This window comes from Anolis carolinensis, chromosome 1 (assembly GCF_035594765.1).
Source record: "Anolis carolinensis isolate JA03-04 chromosome 1, rAnoCar3.1.pri, whole genome shotgun sequence".
Taxonomy (NCBI): Eukaryota; Metazoa; Chordata; class Lepidosauria; order Squamata; family Dactyloidae; genus Anolis; species Anolis carolinensis.
The window spans coordinates 314,564,736-314,581,450 of NC_085841.1; the positions used below are offsets into that span (position 1 = coordinate 314,564,736).

At 40.0% G+C, this 16,715-nt stretch overlaps 1 protein-coding gene across 7 annotated transcripts in view; it reads right to left on the reverse strand.

Annotated features, from left to right (window-relative positions):
• The window catches only part of pak6 (p21 (RAC1) activated kinase 6), a 65,320-nt gene that overhangs the window by 18,434 nt on the left and 30,171 nt on the right, over nucleotides 1-16,715 (reverse strand). For 5 of the 7 annotated variants that reach the window (XM_062968186.1, XM_062968185.1, XM_008116843.3 and 2 more), the window contains 2 exons: nucleotides 8,901-9,109; nucleotides 1,926-2,555 (listed from right to left, as the gene is read on the reverse strand). In XM_062968186.1, the coding sequence (XP_062824256.1) occupies nucleotides 1,926-2,555; nucleotides 8,901-9,104 (834 nt within the window). In that variant the 5' untranslated portion in view covers nucleotides 9,105-9,109. Of the gene's footprint in view, nucleotides 1-1,925; nucleotides 2,556-8,900; nucleotides 9,110-13,954; nucleotides 14,663-16,715 lie in introns of those variants that run through there. The other 2 variants (XM_003224781.4, XM_062968189.1) reach the window with 2 other exon arrangements.

The window sequence follows — 16,715 nt, forward strand, 5'->3', positions numbered from 1 at the left end:
TCATTCACAGAACTTTCCATTCTTGCTGTTAAAGAAAGCTCATTTAGTGGGGGAGATGGGGAAATGCTGCACTTTTGCACTACACAGTTATAGTGAAATGATTGCACTTTAACTACCATAGTCACATTCTGTGGAATTCTAGTGAAGCACAAGAGTTCTCTGGAAAAGAATGGTAAACACCTGTCAACTGTTCTTGGATGGGGAGGTTATATAGATCCATTTCAATCTGGCTTCAGGCCTAGTTATAAGACAGATATGGTTGCATTGCTTCACTGGATGACCTATGCAGGGAACTGAACGTGGAGAGTGTACCTCTGTTGGTCCTGCAGGACTTGTCAGTGGCTTTTAGTATTATTTACCATGGTATCCTCCTAGGTAGAGAGCTAGTATGGTATACTGATTTTGGTGTTGGACTAGAACTATAGACACCAGGGCTGAAATCTCCACTCTGCCATGAAAAGCCACAGATCACATTCTCAGTCTGAGGAAGGCAATGACAATTACCCTCTGAACAAATCTTTCCAGGAAAATGTCATCACATATTTGCCTTAGGATCCACATAAATTAGTAATGACTTGAATGCACACAACAAAATAATCCCTCTGGGCTGTTTCTCTGAGAGGAAGATACTATTTAACAGTAGTCCCAAGTCCTTCTTGAAGGGGCAAGCAAACAAGCTTATATTGTTATGTATTGTATGTCTGTACCATTGCTGTAAACCGCCCTGAGTCCCTTCTGGGAGATAGGGCGGTATATAAATAAAGTTTTATTATTATTATTATTATTATTATTATTATTTATTAAGCTCAGAAAGTAGTAAGGGGAAAATCCTGTTTGACCTTCTCACCATGGGCCAGAGCCACAACCCCCCCCCCCCCCCGATCTTTTTAAACATCTTCATGAAATCACTGGGAAAAGTAATCTAAAGTTTTGGAATCCAGCATGCTGATGACACCTAAATCTTTCCCTATTTGCCACCTAACTGCAAGAAATTTTATTAAGTACTCAATCAATGTCTACTAGGAGCCCCCGGTGGCGCAATGGGTTCAACCCTTGTGCTGGCAGGACTGTTGACCGACAGGTCGGCAGTTTGAATCCAAGGAGAGAGATTGAGCTCCTTCTGTCAGCTCCAACGACCCATGTGGGGACATGAGAGAAGCCCTTCACAAGGATGGTAAAACATCAAACATCTGGGCAGCCCCTGGGCAACATCCTTGCAGACAGCCAATTCTCTCACACAAGAAGTGACTTGCAGTTTCTTAAGTTGCTCCTGACACACACACAAAAAATGTCTACTGTTAATAAAGGACTAGATAAGAAGGGAAAAACTGAAATCTAATCCAGACAAAACAGAAGTTTAGTGAAAAAGCTGAGCAGGCAAGTGGGATACAGCCCATGCTGCCTGCTTGTGTTTTTCAATTTGTATTCCAAAAAGATCAAACTTTTCCAAATGCTGGCATTAAACTTTGTCTATTTTTAAAGTAAACTTTTGTTCACAAAGGACATGGGAGGAGGTTGCATTTCCAGATAATCACATTGGAAACATACATTTTCAGACAAAACCTGGCAGGCTAGAAACAACAGACACTATGCATACTGATACCCACACAGATTACTGTGACTGGTAGACATGTACTTTTTTGTTTTGTTTGTTTGGCTCCCTTGTTGGTTACTTATGAGAAACAATATAGGTGTGGCAACAGGATATGCCCATACTTATTGTTTGTGACTTAACACCAGTGTCTGTTTAGACTAATAGTTACTTGGTATTTTGCAATGCAGGCATAATCTCTTAATATTAGACTTTATCTGTTAGAAGCTACAGTCATACTTGCCTTCAAAATGACATTGAACTTGGAAGTAAAACTAGTTTAAAGCTTAAAAGACACCATGTTAGATAGCTTTCAGGCACCAAATAAACATACCTTTATCGGCTGGCTGATTCCGGGTTTGTTTGTGGTGCTGGTTGAGGGGAACATACTTCGTAACAACCTTCTTTTTAAGCTGTTTTCCCTCGACTTGGAGCCAGGACTGCCTTCCCCAGGTGGCCTTGAATTAGCAGGGGTCCCCTGGTAAGGTGGAGGATGGCGCTCTTCTGAGTTCCTTCTCCCTCCAGCGTTTTCTTGGTTTACTGTAGGGACTGGGATGTATTGCTGGTGATGAAAACTTGAAGGAAGTGGGACAAATCGGCTATTTGTGCTGTGGAATTCTGACGGACCAAGGGACTGAGCTTTCATTACAAGGCCATTGGAATGAGCCTGTCCATCCATGATGGGTTTATAATCTGGCCACAAGGTCTGCCTTCTAGATGACTTGGATCCACCATTGCAGTTGAGGTAGTTTCCATATTTGTCTGTCCAGTCTGGCTCAGCACACTGTAGATACATGTCTGTAGGTTCATCTTCCCCAAGAAGTCCCAGTGATTGGGCTCTTCTCCTGTTCGTTGGGCTCTTTCCCCTCAAAGTATTTGAGCTGATGAGGGAGAGCTTTTGGATATCATTTAGTATCCCAGAGATATATCCTTCCACTTCAAATGTGCTGGCTCTCACAACCTTCTACCACAAAAGACAAGAGAAGATCAGGACAGGGGAAGAAGAAACGTTAGTATTTTAGGGCCTCCAGTTCAAACATTCATTAAGATGGGGATTCTCACTGCAAACGGGAGCATAGGTTTACAACACAGACTGAATCCAATTCCTAGTCCCAATCAGAATAGACACACTGAATTAGTGAAATTTGCAAATGAGCTAACTTACCAAATTCTCAATGGTTCAATGGTTCTACTAGTTATTACAACTTTGAAAAGTGCAAATGAAATATGAAAGTGATGTGAGTTCTACCTCTCAAATTTGATTTCGTAGGTTTGGGAGGACTTAAAAAACCTGCAATTATTGTGATTTGTTAGGGACATGAATGTTTAATAATTTGCCGACCCAATCTTTCATCTGTCTTTAAAATATCCTACATTTTCTCCCCTACCCCCTTTTGTACTCTTGCTGTAAACTGAATTCAAAACACAAAAGCAGTTTGCTCTCAATCAAGTCAGCGGGGGAAGAGAAGAGGTAGAAGAATCATGCCCTTCCCAATAGACCCAGGCAAAAGCAAACTGCTGTAGCATCTCTCAGCTTGTGTCCTCCTCATTACTGACTGTTGACATCTTGAACACACTCTGGTGTTCCTTGGTTACATGTCCCAGTTTTCATCTGTGAAATGTAGAGTATGCCTACCATACTGACACACCGGAAGGCTTCCAGATGTGGAAAAATAACCAGGAGCAGAGTGTTTTGGGGATCATATATGGTCTTCTGGTAATACTTTTCCCACTCTGGCTTATACTCATTTCCACAATACTGAAGTTCAAAATAATTGAATCTACATCTCACTTAAATTACAGATTTAAGAAAAGATTCATATTTTGCTTTACACCTAATATCCTTAAACTCAGCCTGCATTTCTTCTAGATGATGAAAATTGTATTCTAACACAACTGGAAGCATGAGATTTAGAAAGGCTTTTTATTGATTTGAAAGAGGCTTGGCCCTACCTGAAAACAGTATTATACAAAGGTGCTGCTAAATTTATCTCACACTAAACATGAGAACAAAACAACTATACACCTAATACATACACTTGTGACCTATGCCTTTACTTTTAACTAGCTGTTGGATTCTGTCTACGGTTTTTTTCAGTCTCCTGCTGCCCCTTGCTGAGGGATACATTGAAATGCTGAGGTGAAAATAATGTGCAACACTAAGTCTGTGATAATAATAGCTTTAGGTTCTAACATATTAGCTCAACAGACAAACTCAGTCACAGTAGGAAACGGGCCCCATTCTGAGCCAAATCATATTTGGGCCATGTGAAGATTATGCTGATTATCATAGGCAATATCCACAAGTTGGCCAACCCAGACTGCTATCTCTGCTATACTTAACCATGCAGCTTAGTCAGTTCATTTACTTAGGAAGTGGAAAACCGAAGAATCTATTAACTAACATCATCAATTTCTCCACAGGGAGGCCCAATACAATGCCTATGCATTCCCGTGGCACAGTTCCCAACCGGTATAAAAGAAATCCTTCCCTGGAGAGAAATACAATTTCTTCTGTTTGCTAACAACTGAGCACTTCCATAAAAGACATACTGAAATAACTGAGGCAGTGAAAACAGACATGGATCCTGACATGTGTCACTTAAGGCAGCACAGCTAAAGTAATACACTATCTGAGTCGGTTCACACATGTGTGTAAGCTAATTGATAAAATGACAGGAAACTCTGGCACATTCAATTTGATAACTAGCATATTAGATGCTGCTCAGAATTCAGCAGTAGGAAACATAGTTCCATATGGAAAACTGGAGACACAAAGAAAGGTCCCACTCAATCGCAGACATTACTTTTATGTTGGTGCAATATGAAAGACTTCTATGTGCATAGCTGAAATGGCTACAAGCACACTGGGGGCTATTTTATACAAATGTTTTACCATGTGGAACTTATCTCATCGAGCTGGGTTTAAACTGGCCACCACATTGCTAACTGCAAATGTAAAAGGGCCCTTGTGACAAAAGCAACATATTATCCCAGGTCTTTGTAAGGATCCTTAAGCCTGCCAAACACTCTCTTCCATAATAGGAAAATGAGCCGTGTATCATTTGATCTTAATCTTAGTCATATGGGCAATACTGTACATATTTTTGCATAGAGTCCTTGATGCCACTATTGTCAAATTTGTGCAGCAGCAAAATAAAGTTAATTTATGGGTGAAAATAAAGTGCACATGAGGCATGGCACACACTCAGAAAAAGGTTCCCTTGAATTATAGAACTTAAAGTTGGAAGAAGTCATTTAGTCCAACTCCCTGCCATGCAGGAATACACCACTAAAAGATTTCTGAGAGCTGGTCATATATTCAGTGTTTAAAACCTCTAAAGAAATAGAGACCACTATGTTCCAAGGCACTCCATTCCATGGTTGAACAGCTTTTACAACAAAAAAGTTCTTCCTAATTTTAGGTGGAATCTTGGTCTAGTCTTTGGGGCAACAGAAAACAAGTTTCCTCTGTATTCTACATGACATCCCTTTAGATCAGACATGGGCAAACCTCAGCCCTCCAGGTGTTTTGAACTTCAACTCCCACCATTCCTAACAGTCTACTGGCTGTGAGGAATTGTTTGCGTAAACATCTAAAACACCTGGAGCACTGAAGTTTGCCCATGTCTGCTTTAGATGCTCAAAGATGGCTATCATGTGGCCTCTCAGTCTTCTCTTTTCCAAACTGAATATATACAATCCCCTAAGTCATTTCTCAAAGATTTCCAGACCTTTGATCATTTTGTCTGACCTTTTCAGAATACATCCCAGCTGGTCAATATCCTACTTGAATGGGACACACTATTCCAGGGGAGGTCTGTCAAAAGCAAAAAAAGAGTAACACCACTGCTTATTTTGAAATACAATTCTCCTTAACAAGGCGTGCATTCGTTGTTCTAACCCAGATATACTCTTGTTTTGCCACTGCTACATGACCAGGGGGCCTGGTAAATTTCACAGAGGTAGGTCTGGTCCCTGCTCTTGCTGAAGTTGCCCATTCCTGATCAAAGTACACATAGGAGAAATTTAGCAGGCAGGTAAAAGAGATGTCTGTGGAATAATAAAATTGTTGAGCACTGTCATGCATGTGAAAAGTCATAAGGTCCTATTTGACAAGATGTTTTCTTTCCAACCTTAAAACATCCTGTCAGAACTCTGTCTTAGATATAAAATAGCTTGAGCGGGCCCTTTCTTTCTTGTTCTGAGGACTGCTCCTTGCTTCAGCTTCAAATCAATTCTATGCATTTCAACAGTACAACAATGATGTATTTGCTTTCAAGCAAATGTTAAACTTATTCAGCAACCGTATCCAAGTAAATTCAAACACTGCTATTTATTTTCTTTTTGCGCAACATCTCACCTTTCTTACTCATTTATCTTGAATTGTTTAATAAAATCTTGCATTAGAAACCTGGAGCAGAGCTGATTTAAGAGACTTTTCATTGCTGGAAAGAACTGTTTCACTCATATGCCTAAAGCTACTTCATTATTTAGGAAGTGAAGTGAATCCATTCACTAACTGTGAGATGGACATTTAGGCCCTTCTAAAATACTGCTACATGTTGGAATTTCCACATGTTAAGACTGAGATTTTGGAAATGACACAAGTGGTGTCAGCTTTTGATCAGGAGGAAGTGCCTCTCAGTCTGTTTTACCTTGCAAGAAAGGTAAGAATGTGTGCACTTCATCCTCATGGTGTCATCTCTCAATGACACCCAGCTGAGCATCTGCACCATCTTGTCTAAAAGATGTGGGGTCTGAGGAGGCTTTCTGGTCATATGAAACATCCCTGTGGCACATCTCCTATGGGACTGTTCCTTCATAAGTCCATATCATCTGATGTTACAGCCATGAAGTGCCGCACATTTCTTTGTGAAGCCAAACAAAAGAAGGGAATATACGACCTGACTCACAAACCTTATAAATACAAAAATTGATATTGCAGTCAGGGCAGGAGGCTATAGAAAGAGAAACTTTGAGCTTCAGTGTTGGACTACAAATGGGGAAGATGAAAATCATTTCTATTCTTATTATGTGAGGAGCTCTACACAAACATGTTTGATGAATATTGAACGGCGGTCGTTTAGGGACTTTGTGTATTTTAGTCTTATTATGCAGATTTTTTAAACTAATACTTTAGGCTCTAACTGGGAGGAAGAACTAGAAGATATAAAATACCGGATTTCAATATTTGCCACTGACAAAACCAATAGTGTTGAAATGGTGCCTGGTCTTTGTTATACAGTTGGATTGTTTACACCAAAAGTAATTAAATGTCCTCCAGTGGAAAGAGTCACACCCAACTTTTACATTTATTCAGGTCTACTGTGTCTTCAGAGCCTAAAAAATTGTATGTCCTATGTATTTCCTTTATAAAAAATCATTATTTATTAAAAATTACTGGAAATACATTTATTTTTATAATACACACATACATAATTTTACTTATTTATTGATTGATTCCACTGATTTGTCACGTACATATTTTTTGGTGGACTCGCCCCATGTCAGGCATATGAAAATTATGTGCTCCATCAAATTGAACACCATCTACCAGCCATGTATGGCAGGGGTTAACAAGCATGTCTAAGATCATAAAAGAAGGTCAAGTGAGCATGGTGGTCTAAAACCACAGCAAGGAACCTGTTCAACGGGGATTCCATTTGCAGGTTCACAACTTGTCCAGGCTTGTCCTATCTTGTCATCAGGAAGTGGCAATTTTAGATTCTTAACAGTGATCCTTAGCTCAGGCTCATTTTACTCATATGCCTGAAATCCCAACAACGATTCATCGATTGACCATCTAATAAAGATATCTGAAACCAAACTTGAAAGGTTGCACACTATTTTGTGACTTTGGGCTAGCCTAATAATGACATACCATTGATATAATTTTTTATTCTTTTCCCTTGCAGCTAATATCGCTCTGTTTGTTTTATGTGTGGCTTAGCAAACACTACATTTAATTACTCAACAGTGTATCTTATACTAGAGAAAGATGCGTGAAGCTGGATTTTTCCTTCACTAGGAACACACCTTCCCCAAGTTCAAAGTTTCCACTTACTTTCTATTGATATATGCCGAGGGCATATATCACTCTACTTGTGTAAGCACACATTTGTGCTATGCCCAATTCCTTTTTGTTAGCATGCTGACTTGCTGTGTCAAAGACTAGATTAGTTTGGGAAAGTGACAGCAACAGATGGGTTAGTCTTCTTGCTATATATGTGGAAGGGAGAAAAACAGATTAAAACCAGGACACCTGTGGCCAGCAATGTCAGAATGAGGTCAATTTTTCAAAATTTAATTATGGGGAAGAACATACAAACTAAGGTTACAGCAGTTGGCTTTCGCCTGATCCCTTGGGAAGGGCAAGATTCTGCCTCACCTCTTCCCCTGCTAAGTTAAATACATTGATTGACTGCTTGACTAACTGAATTCATACCTCACTTTTCTCCTGCAATAGGATCAAAGAGGGTTAATCTTGCAGTTTGAACACAGTTTACACCAACAGAACAACACTGAGGACAAAGGGAGGAAAGGAAGCAGAACCGGGAACATTTGAAAAGCAAATGGGGAAAGTACGAGTATTATGACAAGTGACTGATTAGGACTGTTCCTAACAATCTGGAACAGGTCAAAGGTACAGAACTAACTGAAACAAACTCCTAGCCCAGAGAGACAGTCATAAGTGTCAAGTCTCAAAACTAAGCTGCACCTCTTCCATTACATCTTCCACTCACTCTGTTTCCATCTCAGTGCTCATGTCATTGGAGGAAGCGACCATCTGGAACTATTGCTTGATTCAACTGCAGTGACATAATGCTAGTACTGCCAGTCCTTTCCTCAGCTATAATACTGAAAAAGGTTATTCCTGTACCTAAAACCTTCACCTTTCCTAAGAAAAATTCTGGGACCTCATCTATTCCCCCGCAATTCAGATCTACTAGAATGGAGCATACACATTGCAGAAGAATTGATGATGCAAGTGGAATGCATATTTTGCTTTGGATGAAATGGACTTTAGTCCATGAAAACTCATGCCATAACTCCTATGTTTTAAGGAAGATTCTTTGTTCCTAGGACAAACTGGCATGGCTACATTGGAAAGCCAAAATGCCCACAACACTGCGCTTCATGGTTAATAATGATGACTGAAACACATTTGAAAGTTCTCCTCAGCAATGTTTTCCAATACTCCACATTTCTTCATTTGTTCACACGTTCATCATTATCATAATAATGACAGTTACCAGTTACAGTAACTGTTTTGAGATTTTGAGGAGTCTGAATATTTTTTTCTCACCTTCATCGGCTGAAGCTGCACTCGAGTGATCCTTGAAGGGTCTACAACAGGTTTCGGCCGTTTCAGAGTGTCCAGAATATTCTGCCATTGAGGAGGCAAGCCAATAAATTTCCCCTCCTTTGGGTCAAATGAAGTGTGCACGCGATGCTCAAAGTTCTGCGGGGCAGAGATTTCAGGACGTTTCTTCTTCTTCTTGCGGAACATTGTGCCTAAATGAGAGAAATGAAATGTCCTGGATTTATATGGGCTGCTATCTAGCCTGGCTAACAAGCAGCTAGTCACATTCAGCATGTATTGGCCCCAGTGACGATATGTACTGTCATGCCCTCCAAACAGATGCCCCAATGCAGATGGAGATATAGATTCAGAGGTGCACCTGCCTGCTCACAGTCTGTCAACAAGAAAGTTGCACATGTGGCACATCTTTGCTGGATTGGGCGTGTTATTTTTTAAGTCATAATTTTAATATAGGGGTAGGAGAATCGTACTGGATCAGATAACATTTTTCTTATACTCTTACATTTACAGGCAGTTTCTGAAACTGGTGCAGCCAGGCCTACAATACAGCCCAATGCAATCACACACCAACCAGCATGTCTACACAAAAATGTATCACCATTTCAGTACCAAAACAGAATTATTTCTTGATAGAAGATGTCTAGACATTTATATACAACACAACCTTCAACAAATATGATGCTTTACCAACATTTTCTGATTTGCTCCATAGCTAGCCTCAGCTTTCTACAGAGCTTTCCCTCATTCTGCAGATTTAAGACACCAGCATGCTTTTTCTCAGCTTCACATGGAGCTCTCTCAAGCCTATTCACTTACCATAGTTCGGATATTTTTGCTCTAAGTTTGGGTCAGAGTGTGAATTTAGCAGGATAATTTCCAGACTTTTCTGCAAATAGAATTTTCTGGCAATATTTGCATGCGTTCAGCAACACTCTTGCAAAAGAGATAGAATTCTATATTGTTCATGAGGTCACAGATACTACTACTGTAGCTTCAAGCAAAACATGATTTGTCATGCTGTCCTTTATTTCCTGTGGTTAGCACACCCCAGAAGAGAAGGACTTTTACTCACTCATTAAAAAGAGAGAGCATTTAGATATTGCTTAGGACTCATTGAACATCTCTGCTCTGAAGGGACATTAAGGGTAGAAATAATGCAGTTTGACACCACTTTAATTGCCATGACTTGAAACTATGGAATCCTAGTTTTGTAGTTTAGTGAGGCACTAGCACTGTTTGGCAGAGAAGGCTAAAGACCTTGCAGAACTACAACTACCACAATTCCCTAGCACTGAGCCATGGCAGTTACAGTGGTGTCAAACTGAATTAATTCTACAGTGCAGATGCACCCAAATTAATAAATCAGTGGCTGAAAAGTAAACTCATGATATCCAAAGAGTAAAGACCATGGAGGTCATTTTCAATGGTGATTGCTAGCAAAAATAATCGGTTGTGATTAGCTTTCCTTAACAGTAAAATGCTAAGCGAGCCAACTGTATGTGAAGGATGGGTTAGTGCTTGATTGGTGAAGTGGAAATTAAGATTAATTATTCTAGCTGGACTTTCTCAACATAGTGCTCTCTAGAAGTTTCAGATCGCAACATGACTCTGACCAAACAATGGGAGATCTAGCTGAAACACTAGAAGGCTATGCTAACTAATATACTCAGTTATATCTGAAACCTATATCTACACATGCACCTACCTAGGTCTACATCCATTTACACATCAGATGTGAAATAACAATGTTTGGTGGGGATGGGCTAATCTGTCAATTTAGGTTTAAAATTTATTTTTCCCTTTTCTAAATCAATTTGTGAATTTCTTTCAAAGCCTAGCTGATATTAGTAGAATATATGGAAAACCCACATTAGTATATTCTTTTTTAAACCAACAATTCTGTTAAGGTGTGGTTTCTCCTGAGACATCTCAAACACAATCACAGGTGTTGATACAGCTGATGGATTTTAATAACACAATTGATACCATACAAATAATAATGGGCTACTTTAATTGCTACAATTAACCTATATTTGGGGGTTCAATACATATGTAATACATTCATACATTTTAGAACTCATTTGGATTATTTTCACATACATCTTTAATCAGACACAGCTGAGGATATGAACCCACTTCATGAGTCATGCTAACACTCCTTAAAAGTTAACTGTGGCTTCTAAAAATCTTTGCAATGAACAAGGTGTGAAATGGTATTTCTCAAAGAGTATATTTTACTATATTCAATACCTTACATTGCACACAAGTTATGAACAGATTTTCTGTCTTCATGGAAAAGACTACTAGATATTCGCAAATCCCAGACTTTGAGAGAGAAAGAGTGTGCGTGTGTGCCGTCAAAATGTCAACTTATGGTCACTCCCATGACTTTTGCAGGGTTTTCTTTGGAAAGGAATACTCTTGTAGTGGTTTCACCCATTCCGTCCTTTGAAACACAACTTAAAGCAACTGTTATTTGTTGGAGGTCTCCCTTCCAAGCACAAAATAGGGGTTGTGCATTCAGAGTATTTAGACGAGTATATGCAATTACACTAATGGTATCTGTAAGCAGAAGATGGCCATGGCTGAGAGCCTATGTGATGCTGGCAAAGCTGCAGGAGGGTGATCACTGCCAGGAGAATAACAACTGCCAACTGGAGCCAGGATGACAGAACACAGAATCATAGAATTATAGAATTAGAAGAGACCACAAGGGCCATCCCGTCCAACCTCTTCACTAATCAGTGGGGTTTTGGGTTAGATAATCAGAGCTGCCCTTCATCATTGGGCAGCCTAACTAAATTCACTGCATAAAGAGGCATCGTGCAGCCTAACTAATTCACTGCACAAGGAGGTATTAGATACCTTCTTGTGCAATGTAAGTCACTAGGAATAGTCCAGTGTACCGCAGCATGTTTATGCCATTATTATGAATGAACCACTAAATTAAAATTACCCAGAATTTATAAGACAAGATCAGGAGATCATGCCATGATATTAAACAAGTGTGTCAGCTATTAAGAGACTACATAATTCCCATCATAATCTTGACAAATTACATGCTCTAGAATGTACTGAAAAAACTGTCAAATATAGTCCCCCTTTCCACCCAGTATCTGTTAGTTGAGGTCCCCAAAGCTATTTTGAATATAGCCATAATTATCTGCAGGAACTCAGGCATGAAAAGTAGAACAGTAGGATGACCAGAAGTGATGTTCAACCACTGGGAAAAAGTTCCTCCCCAGCCTGGGAAAAGAATTACAGCCACTTTAACAACAGACTTAGTAATTTTGCTCCTTCAAACTTTGGGTTTCTTTTTTTAATGATTGTGCCCTTGTGGGTTTGAACCACTCCCATGCTGAGAAGTCTCTTTGCACATAATAAAGTTTCCTACACAGAGGAAATGAAAAGGCCAACATATGGTTAGTCAGCCAAATGCAGATGTGTCTCTTTTGCCACCAATGATTTCCCACAGGTTGGCAACTCGTACCTTGAATGACACATTCATCACTCAGAATCACAGCTCTGTTCCAGGCAAATAACATGCATATGTCTGTGCCTTCACATTGCCTGTTGACATATAATGACTACATGAATTACATAAGGATTTTCTTCAGTGAGGAATAGTCAATGGTGGTTGTCCATCGTTTCCTTTGAAATATAATTTACAGGCCCTGGTGGCTATATTCAACCCTGCTTAACTAGATTCAAAAACTATATATGGTGCAGTATTATACCCAGTCTTATATCCAATGGCACTTGGTGGCTTCCAGATTAGAGGAGTGGATTTGTGGAACCTATTTTGGAGATAGATAGCCTCTTTGAAGTTTGAACTAAAACTGAGAGTGGGTTCACTACCTCACTGACATGGAGGCACTAGACACTACTGCTAATGCCCATTTAGCTAGGATTAAGTTCCTTTGAACTCATCAGTTTTGGGTAAACATGCATTAAGATTGCATTCTTAAGTTTATCCAGAGTGGCTGCATTTTTTTAAAAAAACTTAAAAAACCCTTCATTGCCATGCCATAGTCCAAAAGTGGCATTGAAACTTCATTCAGTTTCAAAAAGAGTTTGGTATATGGCATAGTGCCAGGACTGTGGATATGGTTTCTCCAATTTTAAAGCTTTCTTAGGTTCATGTAAATAGTTTCATAGCTTTTTGGAACCTGGTTTATTTCCTCCTTGGCTTTCCCCCCTTCTTCAATGCAAAGAGTTCCTGTTTAACCTGGGAAGCTCATCTAAAACAAATCAATGAAAAACCACTATTACTATTAGGCATAGTAATTAAGAGTATTATTACCCTATAACTCAAAGTCCCGTTCAATTATGGACCAAAGCTTTTTACATTTCAATTATGAGTTAGAATGACTGGTCTGGTATCAAGCAACCATCCTCAAATAATGCTAGAAACAAACCACAAAAATTTGCAAAATCCTCCAAAAAGCAATCATGCTTGCAGATACAACAGCTACCTGTCTCACAGAGCCAAACATTCAGTTCACTTACGAATCCGCAAATAGGAGCCCTCTAGTACCCTCTTCCAAGGCATGTATGACCAATATTTGTTCACACACAATAAAGCTGTTATACATGCATTCAATTGTGCACTGATGATGCTTCAACATTTTCAAGTGGCATTTATTGTGGATTTCCATAAGCCATCTTAGACTATCATACTGGTGGGTGCAGTTTAAAGAGACAGAACAGCCAGCTTAGAAAAAATAATGCAGAAAATACAGATTTTTTAAAAATCCTGTTTCAGTTTTAATAATCAGCCTGGCTTTTGCTTTCCACTGAAGCTTGGGCAACAGCATTAAGCCAACCAATTGTATGTTGCAATTCTCATGCATTAAGTATCAGGTTCCAGCACTGCTGGAGAATATTTGCATTTCCACTCCCACTCCACACCCCCACCCCACTCTGCTTACAAAAAGCCTATATAAAATATGGATTGATCTAGTAGAAAAATAAATAAATGAGAAAAATAAATCATAATTGGATTTGGATCTGGTAAGTAAATGTAAAATGCATACCTGAGGCTCAAGCAATTACCGAACGTCCCTTTTTGACATATAGTCTGCACCCCAAGACACTGAAATTTCAGCAACCTACTAGTCTTTTCAGTTCAGTGCTCACATCTGCACTGAGAGAAATGCCACAAGCATAAATAATCAGTCACTGCCATAAAGAAAAAGCTGCTGGAGACTGAAATTCTCTTCACCATCAGTCCCTGCTGCCCGGAGAGCCACGTCAGATTTTTCAACTCCAGATATAGGTTTTTCATGGCTAATATAATTCCAAAGCCTGTCACATCTCCCAGTGACTATGAAAAAACCCACAGCCGGCAGATTCAGAGCAAGGGGAGGGAACAGCTGAGAAGGAGGGGCAAGGCAAGGAAAAAAGGGTCAGGCATGGATGAGGAGGGAAAAATGAGCTCCGATTGCTTGGAACAGCAAGAGAAGAGGATACAGGCTAAGAGGGAAGAAGTCAGGTGCAGTGGGAGTGGGGCTTGGCACTCCTAATGGGGCCCAAGTGAAACACAGGCACCGAGACAATGGGCTTCCTAGTAGACAAAAAGTGGCATGCAGGAGGTAACAAAGAACTTATTTTTAAAGACGGCTCTTTCATACTGTGCTTCCAATATTGTCAAATCAGCTGCTACACAATGAACTGTTTCAAAACATGGAGATTTGCAAGTGTTAAGATTTTCTTTAGCTCAAAAGCTTAAATGGATCACTGTAAACCCCAATTGGCCAAACTGATAGGCAGACATACCATGAGGAAACAGCAGTGACACATATTTTGCTACTGTTGCTGTTGCTGTTTTTATTGTATTTCTATCAGATTCAGGAAAGATAAAGATGATTAAGAAGAAAAAGAAGCAGCAGTTGTTAATGGTCACATACAAAAAATGAAAAGGAGGGAATGTAAAAAAAGGAATATGTAGAGAGAAAGTTGGAAAAGCTAAAGTGCAGAATTAGCTCAAGGTTGTAGGCAGGTTAAAAAAAATAAAGCTTTTTTGTTATGTCCATAGCAAAAGGAAAAACAAGGAAATGGTAGGGCCACTACATGAAGAAGATGGTGAAATAATAGGGGAGAGAAAAGGCAGAACTACTCAATTCCTTTCTTGCCTCCCAAAAGGAAAACAGTGTCAACTTGGGGAAAATGAAACAGGTGAAGCAGTAGGGGAAATGCAGTACAAAATAGGAAAAGAAGTAGTATCGGAATATCTGAGTACTCTAAATAAATTCAATTTCTAGGGCCAAGGGTATTTAAAAACTGGCAGAAGTAATCTCAGAATCACTGGCAATGGTCTTTGAGAATTACTGGGGAACAGGAAAAGTCAGACTGGAGGAAGACAAACATTGTTCTCATCTTCAAATTGGGGGGGGGGGGGGGGGAGAGAGAGAGAGACTCAAACAATTGCTGCCCAGTCAGCCTAACAACAATTCCAGGAAAGATACTATAGCAGATCATTAAACAGAGAGTCTCTAAGTATAAAGAAAGGAATGTTGTAATCACTAAAAGTCAATATGTGTTTCCCAAAAAGTCATGCCAATCTAACTTTGTCTCCTTTTTTTATAGTTATAAGTACTGAATACTATGGAGGTAGCATATCATGATATCAGTAAAACCTTTGACAAGGTCCCCTATTATATTCTTGTAAGAAAGCTAGTAAAACATGGGCTAGATAATGCTATTGTTAGGAGGATTTGTTATGACCCAACTGACCAAACACAAAGGATGCTCCTATTCTTCCTGGAGATAACTGACTAGTAGGGCCCGGGCTTTGGCGCAGGCTGGAGAGCAACATGAACAGGCTGGAGAGCAAGCCAGCTGCAATGAATCACTCTGACCAGGAGGTCATGAGTTCGAGGCCCGCTCGGAGCCTATGTTTGTCTTGTCTTTGTTCTATGTTAAAAGGCATTGAATGTTTGCCTATATGTATAATATGATCCGCCCTGAGTCCCCTTCGGGGTGAGAAGGGCGGAATATAAATGCTGTAAATAAATAAATAAATAGGCTACCACAGGGGTCTGTCCTGGGCCCAGTGCTAGTCAATATCAATGACTTGGATGATGGAATAGATGGCATGCTCCTCAAATGTGCACCAAATTGGGAGAGATACCTAATTCTCCAGAAAACAGGATCAGAATTCAAAATTACCTCAACAGATTAGAGAGCTGGGCCCAAACTAACAAAATGAGTTTCAACAAGAAGGAATATAAGTTACTACACCTAGATAGAAAAAATGAAATGAACAGATATGGTTGGTGGAGACATGGCTTGAAGATAGTACATGTAAAAGGGATCTAGTAGTCCTCGTAGGCCATAAGCTAGAGTCAACAGCATGATGGAGCAGCTAAAAAGGCAGTAAGATTGTAGGCTACATTTAACAGAAGTAGATCAAGGACCTCTTCACGCGGAGCCTTTTTGCCCTGTTTTGCCGCTTTTACGCGCGATTTGGACGGAGCCTTCCGTGCACCATCACACAACGCATGGCAGGCCCCGTCCACGTTCCTCCCAAAGTGGAGGGGAAGTACTGAAAGGCGCTTTCTCCTCCACTATGAAGAGGAAAATGTTGTTTGGGTAGTTCTGATTGAGCTACCCCACCTTCCTCTCCTTTTTGCAGTGTGATGACAGAAGGGGTGATGGGGCAACGCCAATGCACTCTGTCCTGTCCCCACCATTTGATGAGGGAGGGAGGGTGCGGGGGGTGCCACGAGCTGCCCCGCACACCTTTCCTTTAGCAGTGCAACGGCACAGTCCAAAAGGGCTTTGGTCAGATCTTGC